The sequence below is a fragment of the Heterodontus francisci genome, chromosome 31, assembly GCF_036365525.1.
Source record: "Heterodontus francisci isolate sHetFra1 chromosome 31, sHetFra1.hap1, whole genome shotgun sequence".
NCBI lineage: Eukaryota > Metazoa > Chordata > Chondrichthyes > Heterodontiformes > Heterodontidae > Heterodontus > Heterodontus francisci.
The window spans coordinates 64,532,522-64,548,228 of NC_090401.1; the positions used below are offsets into that span (position 1 = coordinate 64,532,522).

The 15,707-nt window shown below is 42.2% G+C and overlaps 1 protein-coding gene across 2 annotated transcripts in view; it reads right to left on the minus strand.

The window, feature by feature from the left end:
- Positions 1 to 5,487: 5,487 nt before the first annotated feature.
- The window catches only part of LOC137347345 (alpha-taxilin-like), a 141,334-nt gene continuing 131,114 nt past the window's right edge, over positions 5,488 to 15,707 (minus strand). For both annotated transcript variants that reach the window (XM_068011810.1, XM_068011809.1), the window contains exon 9: positions 5,488 to 11,959. In XM_068011810.1, the coding sequence (XP_067867911.1) occupies positions 11,552 to 11,959 (408 nt within the window). In that variant the 3' untranslated portion in view covers positions 5,488 to 11,551. The remainder of the gene's footprint in view (positions 11,960 to 15,707) is intronic.

Consider the following 15,707-nt stretch of genomic DNA (forward strand, 5'->3'; position numbering starts at 1 on the left):
TTCCAAATAAACATACAACACTTTCCAGGACTGTAATGCTTTCCTTAATCACTGCTGTCACTCCTCCTCCTTTTATCCTTTCCTATCTTTCCTGTACATCTTGTATCCAGGAATAATTAACACACAGTCCTGCCCTTCTTTGAGCCAGGTCTTTGTTATAACCGCAACATATTTCCACATGTCAATCTGCAACTGTAATTTACAAATCTTATTCCCGCCACACAAGTGCCAGGCAATGACCATCCCCAACAAGAGAGAATCTAACCATCTCCCCTTGACGTTCAATGGCATCACGATTGCTGAATCCCCCCTCTATCAACATCTTAGGGGTTACCATTGACCAGAAACTGAACTGGAGTAGCCATATAAATACCATGGCTACAAGAGCAGGTCAGAGGCTAGGAATCCTCGGTGAGTAACTCACCTCCTCACTCCCCAAAGCCTGTGCACCATCTACAAGGCACAAGTCAGGAGTGTGATGGAATACTCTCCACTTGCCTGGATGGGTACAGCTCCAACAACACTCAAGAAGCTCGACACCATCCAGGACAAAGCAGCCTGCTTGATTGTTTGTGCATAAGGGTGCCATTCATTCCCTCCACCACCGACGCACAGTGGCAGCAGTTTGTACAGCGACAATATGCACTGCAGCAATGCACCAAGGCTCCTTCGACAGCACCTTCCAAACCCCCGATCTTAACCAACTAAAAGGACAAGGGCAGCAAATGCCTGGGAACACTGCAAGTCTGCTTTATCCTCCCTATTTTGATACTCACTTGCAGGTGGCAGTAGGAATAATCTGGAGATTACTACTTTTGAGGCTCTGCTTGCTAATTTCCTACTTAACTCCCTAAATTCTGACTGCAGAACCACATCCCTTTTTCTGCCTATGTCGTTCATACCAATGTGTACATGACAGCTGGGTGTCACCCACCCCGGGTGCTCTGCAACCATTCAGTGACCTCCTGGCACTAGGGAGGCAATGCACCATTCTGGATTCACATCTGCTGCGACAGAAACGCCTGTCTAGTCCCCTTGAATCACCTATTGCTATTGCTCTTCCAGTCTTCCTTGTAGCCCCTTGTACAGCTGAGCCACCCATGATGTAATGGACTTGGCTCTGGTTGCATTCCCCAGATGAACCATCACTTCCCTCAGTATTCAGAACTGAATACTGGTTGGACAGTGAGATGCACTCGGGGGCTCCTGCACTACCTGCCAGCTTCTACTCAACAATCTGGTGGTCACCAACTCCCTCTCTTCCTATATACTCTTAAACTATCAGATGGCCGCATAGAGAGATACAGCACTGAAACAGGCCCTTCGGCCCACCGAGTCTGTGCCAACCAACAACCACCCATTTATACTAATCCTATATTCCCTACCGCATCCCAACCATTCTCCTACCACCTCCTACACTAGGGGCAATTTACAATGGCCAATTTACCTATCAACCTGCAAGTCTTTGGCTGTGGGAGGAAACCTGAGCACCCGGCGGAAACCCACGTGGTCACAGGGAGAACTTGCAAACTCCGCACAGGCAGTACCAAGATCCAAACCCGGGTCACTGGAGCTGTGAGGCTGCAGTGCTGACCACTGCGCCACATCTATAAACATGCTATGAACAAAGCTCTCAACCTCGAGGATGTGCTGCAGTAACACCAGTTGCTGCTCAAGTTCCAAAATCCAGAACTCGAGCTGCTGTAACTGACACTTCCTGCACATATGGTTATCCAGGACATGGGAAGTGTCCTGGAGTCTCCACATAGCACAGATGTGCACTCCAGAGGCTGGAACAGCCCTGCCATTCCTCTATTAAATTAAATCTTTGGTACTCCAAATTAACCCTGCTACTACTAATGAATATCCTGAGTTGAGAAAAAAAAAGTAAAAAAGGAAAAATATACACCAATCACTTACCTGTTTCCCACTGATGTCACACTTGATACTCTTCAGAATGCTTGTTCAGCTCTGAACCCACAGACTAGCTTCTCCCTCGCAGGCCTGCTTTTTAAACTCTCACCACTGCCACTGAAAAGGGTGCAGAAAAGATTCACAAGAATGGTTCCGGGGGAGGTGGGGAGTTACAGGGATAGATTGGAGAAGCTGGGGCTGTTCTCCTTGGAGAAGAGAAGATTAAGAGAAGGTATTAGATAAACTGTACTTAAAGTTGATAAGGCACCAGGACTGGATGAGATGCATCCAAGGATATTGAGGGACGTGAGAGTGGAAATTGCAGAGGCACCGGCCATAACTTTTCTATCTTCTTTATACTCAGGGCTGGTGCCAGAGGACTGGAGAATTGCAAATGTTACAACTTTGTTCAAAAAAGGATGTAAAGATAAGCCCGGTGACTATCGGCCAGTCAGTTTAACTTCAGTAGTGGGGAAACATCTAGAAACAATAATTCAGGACAAAATTAACAGTCACATGGACAAATACAGGTTAATTAAGTAAAGCTTGCATGGATTTGTTAAGAAAAAATTGTGTTTAACTAACTTGCTGGAGTTTTTTGAAGGGGTAACAGAGAGTTGATGAGGATAATGCTGTTGATGTGGTGTACATGGACTTCCAAAAGGCATCTGATAAAGTGCCACACAACAGACTTGTGAGCAAAGTTATAGCTCATGGAATAAAAGGAACGGTAGCAACATGGATACAGAATTGGCCGAGTTACAGGAAACAGAGTTGTGGTTAATGGATGTTTTTCGGGCTGGAGGAAGGTTTGTAGTGGAGTTCCCCAGGGGTCAGTGTTGAGACTCTTGCTTTTCCTGATATATATTAATAACTTAGACCTTGGTGTACAGGGCAAAATTACAAAGTTTGTGGATGATATAAAACTTGGAAGTATTGTGAACTGTGAGGAGGGTAGTGTAGAACTCCAAATGGACATACACAAGCTGGTGGAATGGGTGGACAAGTGGCAGATGAAGATCAATGTGGAGAAATGTGAAGTGATTCATTTTGGTAGGAAGAACATGGAGGGACAACATAAAGAGTACAACTCTAAAGGGGGTGCAGGAACAGAGGGACCTGGGTGTACATGTGCATAAATCATTGAAGGTGGCAGGACAGGTTGAGAGAGCAGTCAATAAAGCATACCGTATCCTAGGCTTTATTAATAGGGGCATAGAGTACAAGAACAAGAAGGTTATGTTGAACTTGTATAAGACGCTAGTTTAGCCTCAGCTGGAGTATTGTGCCCAGTTCTGGGCACCACATTTAAGGAAAGATGTGAAGGCATTGGAGAGAGTGCAGAAAAGATTCATCAGAATGGTTCCAGGGATGAGGAAATACATTTGTGAAGATAGATTGGAGAAGTTGGAGCTGTTTTCCTTGGAGAAGAGAAGGCTGAGAGGAGATTTGATAGAGGTATTCAAAATATGAGGGGTTTGGACATAATAGATAGAGAGAAACTGTTTCCACTTGTGAAAGGATTGAGAACGAGGGGGCACAGATTTAAGCTAATTGGCAAAAAAAAAATAGTGACTTGAGGAAAAACATTGTCACGCAGTGAGTGGTTAGGATCTCAAATGCACTGCCTGAGAGTGCGGTGGAATCAGGCTCAATCGAGGCATTCAAAAGGGAATTAGATAGTTACCTGAAAAGGAGGAATGTACAGGGTTATGGGGAGAAGTAGGGGGAATAGCACCAAGTGAATTGCTCACTCGGAGAGCCGGTGCAGTCATGATGTGCTGAATAGCCTCCCTTCTGCACTGTAACAATTCTGTGATTTGATAGAGGTGTTCAAAATCATGAGGGGTCTGGACAGAGTAGATAGGGAGAAACTGTTCCCATTTGCAGATGGATCCAGAAGCAGAGGACACTGATTTAATGTGATTGGCAAAAAGAAGCAATCGCATCATGAGGAAAAACTTTTTACACAGTGCGCAGTTAGGATCTGGAATGTACTGCCTGAGAATGTGGTGGAGGCAGATTCAATCGAGGACTTCAAAAGAGAATTGGATAATTATTCAAAGATAAAACATTTGCAGGGCTCCCTGGAAAAGGCAGGGGTGTGGGACCAGGTGAGTTGCTCCTGCAGAGCCAGCATGGACACGAGACAAATGACCTCCTTCTGTGCTGTAACCATTCTATGATTCTAAGACTGCCCAATTCAATTACCAATAGTCATTTTTTTCACCTGCATAGCGTCATGAGTCATTTACAATACAGGTGGCAGCCATTCAGCCCATCATGTCCATGCAGGCTCTCCACAGCGCTATGCAGTCAGTCCCAGTCCCCAGCTTGATCTCCATAGTCATGCAAGTCTATTTCTCTCAAGTGGCCATCCAACTTCCTCTTGACATCAACTTTATCAAATACCTCAACTTTTTGCACTGTTCCTGGATCTGTTCTTAACCTTCATTACATTAACTCTGCTCTTCCTAATGTTGCTCTAATGGTCTTGCCACATGAAATTCCCAGACTCCCTCCGCCCCCCCCAGTACATAGCACTCATACTGCTGCCAATAGGTACCATGAGTGGAAGGTGCAGTTAACTATCATCACTCCTTGTGAACAGCAGCATGAAGATCCACTTGCAGGCATTAAATTGCCCAATGTGACTGAGATGCCAGGATTCTCCATTATTCAATGAAGCTGCAATTCTCAACACAGTTGGTGAACTCAACATCTTACTGCAGTATAGCTTTTATCTTGAGCAGAAGAGTAAGATCTTAGAAAAATAGGATCATAGCCCGTGCAGTACTCTTTCTTCAGATCATTGCATTCTTCCCACTACATTCAGTTGTATGGCAATAACCAGCTCTTGCATGGGGATAATTTGGGAGGTTAGGCCACATTACCTTATGAATGAATATAAGGCATTAGTTTAGCATTGGCAGTTAGTTATTTTCTTTTAAAATGTGTGTAAGTGGGTGGTTAAAAATCTCAGAAATTCAATTTGTTGGCAAATCTCAATAGCTCTGTAGGAACCACTGCACAACAAATATTAAAAATAGAGCAGAGATGGCAACTAGTCATTTACGGGGGAGGTGCCCAGTCAGCCCACGTCGGCTCTCCGCAGAGCAATGCAGTCAGTCCCACTCCGCTGCTCGATCCCCGTAGCCCTGCAAATTTATTTCCTTCAGGTGCCTATCCAATTTCCTTTTGAAATCGTCTCCACTTCCACAACCGTCGTGGGCACCGAATTCCAAGTCATCACCACCCGCTGCGTAAAAAACTTCTTCACATTGCCCCTGCACGTCTTGCCCAAAACTTATATCTGCATTCCCTAGCCCTTGTACCATCGGTTAATGGGACTGAATTCATACAATTGGAGATGTAATGTTAAGGAAAAAGCAAATCTGTACAATCTGCTTCCATTCCACTTAGCAATAAAGTTTTAAACTTGCGATGAGATACACCTTTATTTACCTTTGTATATTACAGTTTAAAGACCAAATTATTTTAGTGCATCATGAAATATTTAGTCAATGTTTCAACATTGTAACTACATCAAGGCAAACACTGATACAGCTCATGTTGACTACCACTATATTTATTGTATTAATGTACACCAAAAGATAATGGAATTTACAAAAGCTGAATTGCCACTTTTTCTGGCTTATACAAAATACTTCAAATAACTAGTTCTATCCTTAAGAATACATGCAATTGTTTTGAGAAGACAGGGTAATTACAACAGAAATACTGTGTAGATTATTTGCAATTACTGTGGAGGGTACCCATGAGGGCTGCCAAAAAAAATTAAAATTGAATATGACTTCTTCAATCAACATACAATATTCAACTATATGTTGCACGGACCACTGAGCTTCCAATTTTGGGACCAGTTTCTAAATGGATAAAAGCACTTTGATTGTCTCTCCCTGCAAGGTTTCTCTGGTGCTGTCAGTTACAGAGAATGTAGTTCCATTCAGACTAGCCTTCGGGCTGCTTCCCCCTTGAACTACACCATAGGCTGAGAAATTTGCATTGCCAATTGTAAACCAGTTATTGAACCTAGAATGTTCCTTTTCTATGCCTCTATTTCCTGGATAAACTTGGAGAGCTTGGGCAGTCATGGTGGTTTGGGTGGAGGGTGCGCGGAAGAAATGTTGCAGTGGGGAAGCACAATCTGATGACAAGATTTTAATAATACTTGCACAGCCCAGGCTGATAAAATAAGTGAGCATAAAACTGAACAAGCTGCTAGGGAGGGAGTCTTTATCCCATTTTAACCAAATCCCCAAAAGATCTGGTGGCAACTGCAGCCATTTTTCCTTGTTAGGGTATAGGCACAGCTTACATCAATTGAATAATCAAATCATTGGGCTCTTGTGCACAACACTAGTCAATGGAATGGAGTGAATTAATTCTGACATTTCCTCCACTGCATTGACATGTCAAAATTATTTCAACCTAAAAATCAAAGCAGAACTTGAAGGACCATGAAGTTGTGAAAACCTCAAATGAAAACCCTAAAAAACCAGAGACGTATTGGAGTTTAGCCCCACAGAAGCCAAAGGTGGCTTGATTAGTTTATCCAAAACATATAGGCCAAAGTCATCACAGGTATGCAACATTATTATATTTAAACATGACCCTTTATGAATCACTGAGAATCCATTAGATTGAAAAAAATTAGTATGGCAGGTAAGTGGCCTTTGAATAGCATTGGGTTTGGATTGGTAGCAGTCCTCCAATGAAAAGGGCCAATGGATTACTCTGGAAGAGTAAAGCAGAGTCAAAAATCGGAGGGTTTTCTGTTGAAGTACACCATATAGTTACATTTCTAAAAGAACAGATTACATTTAACAGGAATTAATTTGTGGCTGTGAAAGGTTATTAAAGTGTGGTTTTAAAAAATAAAAGTATACACATCATATTTGGTCACCTGGTATCCAAACAAATGCAGTTTCTGGGAACCAGGTCATCACTTTTTTTTTTGAGGGATATTGATATTAGGACAGGAAATTACGTTTAATTATCTACTCTGTGAAGGACAAAGAATTTTTAGAACAAGTCGTCATGAAAAAGGACTATTTTACAAATGGAATGCTAGAATTCCTCTCTTACCCTGACAGAATTTGGAAAAGGAACATCCTTTCTACAGTTAACACATTTCCTTCAACAAATTGGCACAGTCTAATTTTCAAAATATTGTGATCTACTTGGATTCTTCAGTACCGGCAACTTTAATCAGGACAAAAAGCAATTACTAAGTTGTCTTCGAGCTCACATGCTTTAACAATCTTGTACAGGGAACATCTCAAAACTCTGTGCTACCGTAAGAAGTTTTATGTATCCCCCAAAACAGGAGGAGGGCATAACAAAGTGGGACAGTATTGTTTCAATGTTCAGCTGCTAATGATATGGGTATGATACTGTAAGTGATACTGGAATTGGGCTAGCAACTCTGATGCAGAGGTCAAATCCCACCATGCAAAGTCATTGAAAGTGAATTCAATAAATCTGGTCATTTGTGACCTACCAGAGGGAAAAAAATGACCACTTTAAAAACAAAAAATTCAACTGGTTCACAAGTCTTTTGGGAATGAACAGAATGGAGCTCGTCACCTTTACTAGCTCTGACCTGAATGTGACTCTAACCCATACAATGTGGTTGATTTAGTGCCCGCTTATTTGTATAATCATATTTAAGGCACAGCATCACCATCTTAGAGCAAATGGGGCAGGCAATAAGTGAAACCATGCCGACATTGCCCATATGCTGAGAACAAAAATAACTCAAACTAATGAAAATGCAAAATATGAATGCAGGGTCAATGATCCTACTGTTGGAGATGCCCCTATTCTATAGCAGAGATGGAATCCACTTTAAGGTCAAGATTAGTTACATGCTCTGCCTGTCTTTTCTACACACTTGTTAAGATGAGTGAACTAAAATCTAAGCCAAACTCTCTCACATCTAAATACACACAGGGACATTTTCCAAAGATTACTTCAAAAATCAAAATCGGTTTCTACAGTACAGCACAGATTATTTTTTGCTGTTTAAACACTTGCTATTAAAGATGAATATCAAGCAACATCTGAACATTGGATTTTGATCTCTAATAAAATGGCTTGTCAATTAGCAAAAGCAACCAATTCAAAGAGATACAGTATACTGAAGGATGGAACACTGCTTGGGTATTGTTGAATAATACTCAAATCAGTTTTTTTTTTGAAGGATGCTGGGAAGAACCTCTCAGGTAATGGGGATTGTAGAATTGCATTTGGTCTATGAAAGGTTGATGAGCCAATGAGTCAAATAATCTGTCTTTGTTGCACATTGTTATGCACAGTGCAAAGAAACTGGGACATGCATAATCTAAACATGTCAACATTACGGCAGAAATGCTCTGAATATGCAATCATTAATTTATCACATTCTGAAGGTAATTGGGAGGAGATTAGCACTGATGGCCTTAAACTGTTGAAGAATATTGAAAATAGGGATGTTACTTTTTGGTTCCTGTGAAGAGGAAATATTCTAGTTTTATGGACTAGTTTAATGGTATATACACACACTGTAATGATTTTCACCACTAGATAATGCAGACATAATACACTAATGATAGTGGCTGGATTGATATAAAATGCCAATTTTAATATGTCACCACCACATTAGCCAAAGTTAAAGTAATCATAACACTGCCATGAAAGTGGATTGCTCAATTGTAATACATGCACAAGGTACAAAATAAGTGTGTGTGTGTGTGTGTATATATATATATATATATATGCAGTATCTTACAAGAGATGTGATAAGTATCATGCATTTTCTTACATTACAATGTTGTGACTGATTCTGATGAAATACAAATTGAATACATGTACAAATATCAGAAAACCTTGGTGCTGCAGTGCATTCCATCTATCTTCCACTTTTATAATGCATTACTAAGTCAGTATTGCTTGCTGCTTCTAACTGAATGTTTTTTCACATCAGTTTTCCATCTGTATTATTTTAATTAATTTCCACCACTTTGAGATGTTTTGTAACATTTTGAACTTATGTCAGGTCATTCACCAAATAATAATGCGTGGTATACAGGCCAAAATGGTAGTAAATACCAAGTACCTTCTTTGATTTCTCTGCCATACTGACCATCAAACTGCATCTTGGAACCAAGATCATTAAAAGCATATGTCCTGAAGAAGTTGGTCTGAAGGTGGTAGGTCTTCTCCCTTTCAATCTCTAATGTCTCTACAGTTTTGGTTTTATCTATCCTTTTAAAGGAGATCCTAAAAATGGACATGATTTTCATTTGCTTCCAAAATGCATTTTAGCAACCATCCTAAATCAAAGTGTTAAAAAGTTGTAACAGCTCATCACTAATCACACAGCTAATTGTTGGAGACCTGCTTTAGAGCATTTTTACATAACAGTATTGTCACTGTGGCAGCAGTGGCACATTCTGTTACTCAGCAACCTGTGTTAGTTAAAGGTCAGCATTTTTACAGACAGAAAGTACTGGTGAGGTTTTATCGTCCCCTCCACTAGCAAAATGACAAGGACACAGAGAAACTTGAGGGAAATGGGAAGATGAATTAGTAGCATTTATCACTAAATGCAAAGAAGTCAGTGTCCACTGGGAGAAGTTTATTCATGTTTTGACAGGAAATTTATGTTCAACAGTCTGGAGTTTTTAAGTTGCATCAGTCCCAAAAAGTGTTAAAGGTTGGAATGACAGGAAATGCTCCCAATTCCACAAAACTTAAATGCATAATTCAACAGCAAATAATCCAACAGTGCATTTGTGTGAAAGGTAATTCCAAAATTAATCTCTAAACATTCATAAATAAGATAACAGGTTTCAAAAGTTACAGCACTTCAATATAATGACAACTCTGTTTTGTGCAATGCAATAGATCTTGCATCACGATGCTATACAATTAAGTTACTAGCACTTTGGATGCCAAGTGTTATCAAAGATTTTCTTTGGTAGCCAATATTGTGATTAATAGGGAAAACCAACATCATCCACCAACTGTACTATAGATGAAGGAGAACCTGGAAAAAGAATCTATAAAAATCAAGACTTAAGAACAAAGTGAAGATGGCATGTGAAAAAGTGCTTGTGACGTTTTTATTCAATACTCACAGGTTTATGAGCATTTGTAGGGCACAAAGCTACATCATCAGTTATCACCAATCAAGGTCTTTCAAGAAGTCAATGTCAAACACGATATGCAATGGCAACATCCTCAGTTATAAACATCACAGAAATAAACACTATTAAAAGATTCAGCATGAGACTTCAGTTAAGCAGTATCCTGAGACACATGGACATTATTTTTTTTTGTTTGACCCTTCATCGAAGCAGGATATTGCATGAAGGAAGTGTATGGAAATAAGCTTATATGACTGGGAAAAAAGGGAAAGTGGTAAGTGTGTTTTTAAAAATAAATTTGATTTGATTATGCAGCTGTTTTAATTCAGCAAATGAAGTGAGATTAAGAGGGAATGGTCTCTTAAAGGCTTTTAGATAGTGATATGCACAAGTTTAATTTGATGTTTAAATGACATTTGCCTCAACACCAAGTATTTTTCTACAGAAACAAAATACTGCGGATGCTGGAAATCTAAAACAAAAACAGAAAATGCTGGAAAAACTCAGCAGGTGGGGCAGCATCTGGGGAGAGAAAAACAGGTAACATTTCAGGTCTGTGTGACCTTTCATCAGAACTCGTATTCTGATCTGTTTCATCTACTCTGATGAAAGGTCACACAGACCTGAAGCGTAAACTGTTCATCACTCCACAGATGCTGCCCAACCTGTTGAGTTTTTCCCGCATTTCTATCTTTCTACAGACATGGTCTGTTGTTTATTCTTCAACCTTTTTATCCTCCCCAATCACCATAAAATATGTAATAGAAACTTGATCTGCTGCAACAGTGAAAAAAAGAGGCTGTTAAACCACAATAGAAAGACAGATTCAATTAGTACTCTTCCTCTCCCCCTCCACTCTGCCAAGTTCCTTATCCATGATTAGAGGGGGAAGGCAGTTTTTGCCATGCACCGTTGCATGTCTTCTAACAGCTGACTGATGAGCAACACTGGTGGAGTAATAGCAGGACATTGCCAGTCAGCTCAACTAAAGGAGGCAAACAGGTTAATAAAACCAAGGGAACTGAAGAAAAATTCATACCCTGGGGAAAAAGTAACAATTAAGTATTTATAAAAGAGGGTAACAAATTAATCATTGGCCTGAAAAATGTGTAAATGCACTTTTGAAATTTTCCCAGAAAAAACAAAGAACTCAATTTGAAATACCCCTTTTAGGTTATTTTCTTTCATATGGGCTCTAACTTTCCTTATTTAATCAAAATGACTTTAATGCATGCAAGTAATCCAAACACTTTCCACTCATACTTAGATGCTCCATTTTATCTAGTAAAATAGAAATTCTGACTCCATGTGATCAAGCCTTAGAGGGAACTTATTTATCAAGTCACTATGAATAATAATTTCATCCAAAACCTAGTTATCTTAGCTATATGAGCCTTAGTTCCTTCAGTTGGTACATGGCATTTTGGACTACAGCAACATTCAGATGTACCCTTCTGTTCACACACCCCTATAGATGTAGCAAACTACTCCAAGGAGCAGTTTGATGGTAATAATTCAGACTGGATGTCAGAAGCTTCGACGTCAGATTTCACTCGATTCTCTGTAAACATGGGTGACTGTATCTGCTCAGTCACACAAGCACAAACTTCAGGTGAAAGTAGTGTCTCTTGGGTAGGACAATTAGCCTTTGCAGATACATCTGCAGTGGAATCTTCGCTTTGATTATCTTGGGAAACTTTATTTAAGGATTGTTTATCTTCTTCCTCTTCCCCAACCTCTTTGATGTTGCCATCTTGTTGGGCTGACTGAACACTCAGGTCATGAACTTTTTTGTTCAGATCATTCCTTTCAGTCTGAAGAGCACGACATAACTTCTCCAAGCGCTGAATCTTTACCTGAAGATTTTCAAATTCTTTGTCACGCAGCGTTTTCTAGATTTAATAAAAAGTTAAGTAAATCTAACTGTGTTGCTATTTTTAAAAAAATCTACACAAGAGAACAGGTTTGCTACTTCAGGCCAATAAAAGACTCATTCCCACATAACTCAAGTATACTTTACCCCACAAGCAGGATAAACAGAAACAGCAGCAAACTACAGCATTATCAACAGTTGAACTGTCCCATCCTTGTAGTGGTCAACATCCCACGTCTCAACCCAAAACCATGGTTTTACACATAGAGCTCCCCACCACGGGGATGGTATCTTTTTAAAAAATTATTTCGTGGGATGTGGGCATCGCTGGCCAAGCCAGCATTTATTGCCCATCCCTAATTGCCCTTGAGAAGGTGGTAGTGGTGAGCTGCCTTCTTGAACTGTTTCCGCCCATCTGGTGTGGATGTACCCACAGTGGTGTTAGGAAGGGAATTCCAGGATTTTGACCCAGCGACAGCAAAGGAAGAGTGATATAATTCCAAGGCAGGATGGTTTGTGGCTTGGAGGGGAACTTGCAGGTGGTGGCATTCCCAAGCATCTGCTGCCTCTTGTCCTTCTAGGTGGAAGGGGTCACGGGTTTGGAAGATGCTGTTCAAAGAGGCATGGTGAGTTGCTGCAGTGCATCTTGTAGGTGGTACACACTGCTGCCACTGTGGGTCGGTGGTGGAGGGAGTGAATGTTGAAGGTGGTGGATGGGGTGCTGATCAAGCGGGCTGCTTTGTCTTGGATGGTGCCGAGCTTCTTGAGTGTTCTCACTCATCCAGACAGGCGGAGTACATCCATCACACTCCTGACTTGCGTCTTGTCGATAGTGGACAGGCTTTTGGGAGTCAGGAAGTGGGTTACTCACCACAGAATTTTAGCCTCTCACCTGCTCTTGTAGCCACAGTCTTAATGTGTCTGCTCAATGGTAACCCCTAGGATGTAGATAGTGAGGGTTTCAGCGATGATAATGCCATTGAACATCAAGGGGAGATGTCCAGATTCTCTCTTGTTTGAGATGGTCATTGTCTGGCACTTGTGTGCCGTGAATGTTACTTGCTAATTATCAGCCCAAGCCTGAATGTTGTCCAGGTCTTGCTGCTTATGGACACGGACTGCTTCAGTATCTGAGGAGTTGCGAATTATACTGAACATTGTACCACCAGTGAACATCCCCACTTCTGACCTTATAATGGAGGGAAGGCCATTGATGAAGCAGTTGAAGATGGTTGGACCTAGGACGCTATCCCGAGGAACTCCTGCGAAGATGTCCCAGAGCTCAGATGATTGACCTCCAACAACCACAACCATCTTCCTTTGCGCTAGTGGAGAGTTTTCTCCCTGATTCCCATGGACCACATTTTTGCGAGGGCTCCTTGATGCCATACTCAGTCAAATGCTGCCTTGATATCAAGGGCAGTCACTCTCAACTCACTTCTTCGAGTTCAGTTCTTTAGTCCATGTTTGGACCAAGGATGTAATGAGGTCAGGAGCCGAGTGTCCCTGGCTGAACCCAAACTGTGCAATCGGTGAGCAGATCGGGGCGGCACAGTGGCGCAGTGGTTAGCACCGCAGCCTCACAGCTCCAGCAACCCGGGTTCAATTCTGGGTACTGCCTGTGTGGAGTTTGCAAGTTCTCCCTGTGTCTGCGTGGGTTTCCTCCGGGTGCTCCGGTTTCCTCCCACATGCCAAAGACTTGCAGGTTGATAGGTTAATTGGCCATTAAAAATTGCCCCTAGTATAGGTAGGTGGTAGGGGAATATAGGGACAGGTGGGGATATGGTAGGAATATGGGATTAGTGTAGGATTAGTATAAATGGGTGGTTGATGGTCGGCACAGACTCGGTGGGCCGAAGGGCCTGTTTCAGTGCTGTATCTCTAAACTAAACTAAACATCACTGCTGTTTAAGTGGCACTCGATAATGATAATGTTACTGGACTAGCAATCCAGAGGCCTGGATGAATGCTCTGGAGACATGAACTCAAAATCCACCATGGCAGCTGGGGAATTTAAATTTAATGTGAAATAAAAAGTTAGTCTCAGATCACGATACTACCGAATTGTCGTAAATACCCATCTGGTTCACTAATGCCCTTTAGGAAAGGAAATCTGCCATCCTTACCCTGTCTGGCATACATGTGACTCCAAACCCGCAGCAACGAGCTTGACTAATAACTGCCCTCTGAAATAGCCGAGCAAGCTAGTTGTATCAAATCGCTACAGAAAAGTCAAAGAATCAAACTGGACGGATCACCCGGCATCGACCTAGGCATCAGAAACGACAAAGGCACACCCTGCCCAATCCTCCTCACGAACATCTGGGAATGTGCGCCAAAATTGGGAGAGCTGTTCCACAGCCTAGTCAAGCAACAGCCTGACACTCATACTCACGGAACAATACCTTACAGCCAATGTTCCAGACATGGTGCAGAGGAAGTTTGGAAAAGCAACAGTGATAGGGGATTCGATAGGGGAACAGAGGAAGGGTGCTTTTCTGAATGGAGGGATGTGACTAGTGGTGTTCCGCAGGGATCAGTGCTGGGACCTTTGCTGTTTGTAGTATATATAAATGATTTGGAGGAAAATGTAGCTGGTCTGATTAGTAAGTTTGTGGACGACACAAAGGTTGGTGGAGTTGCGGATAGTGATGAGGATCGTCAGAGGATACAGCAGGATATAGATCGGTTGGAGACTTGGGCAGAGAAATGGCAGATGGAGTTTAATCCGGACAAATGTGAGGTAATGCATTTTGGAAGATCTAAGGTGGTGGTAAGTATACAGTAAATGGCAGAACCCTTAGGAGTATTGACAGGCAGAGAGATCGGGGCGTATAGGTCCACAGGTCACTGAAAGTGGCAACGCAGGTGGATAAGGTAGTCAAGAAGGCATACCGCATGCTTGCCTTCATCGGTCGGGGCACAGAGTATAAAAATTGGCAAGTCATGCTGCAGCTGTACAGAACCTTAGTTAGGCCACACTTGGAATATTGCGTGCAATTCTGGTCGCCACACTACCAGAAGGACGTGGAGGCTTTGCAGAGGGTACAGAAGAGGTTTACCAGGATGTTGCCTGGTCTGGAGGGTATTAGCTATGAGAGGTTGGATAAATTTGGATTGTTTTCACTGGAACGACGGAGGTGGAGGGGCAACATGATAGAGGTTTACAAAGTTATGAGTGGCATGGACAGAGTGGATAGTCAGAAACTTTTTCCCAGGCTGGAAGAGTCAGTTACTAGGGGACATAGGTTTAAGGTGCGAGGGGCAAAGTTTAGAGGGGATGTGCGAGGCAAGTTATTTACACAGAGGGTGGTGAGTGCCTGGAACTTGCTGCCGGGGGAGGTGGTGGAAGCAGGTACGATAGCTACGTTTAAGAGACATCTTGACATATACATGAATAGGATAGGAATAGAGGGATACGGACCCCGCAAGTGCAGAAGGTTTTAGTTTAAACAGGCATCAAGATCGGCACAGGCTTGGAGGGCCGAATGGCCTGTTCCTGTGCTGTACTGTTCTTTGTTCTATGGTTCAGACAGGTGATTCTGTGGCCGCAGATGCGAATCCAGGTTGGTACGTCCTCACCCTGGTGCCACAGTCAAGGATGTCACTGAATGGCTACACAGCACTCCCCTGAAAGTGGGGCGGGGGGTGGTGCGATGGGGAGGAACAGGGAGGGGGAGGGTGAACTGCCAGCAGTCATGGTCCATATTGGTACCAACGGTATAGGGAGAGACAGGGATGATGCCCTGAAGGCAGAGTTTAGAGAG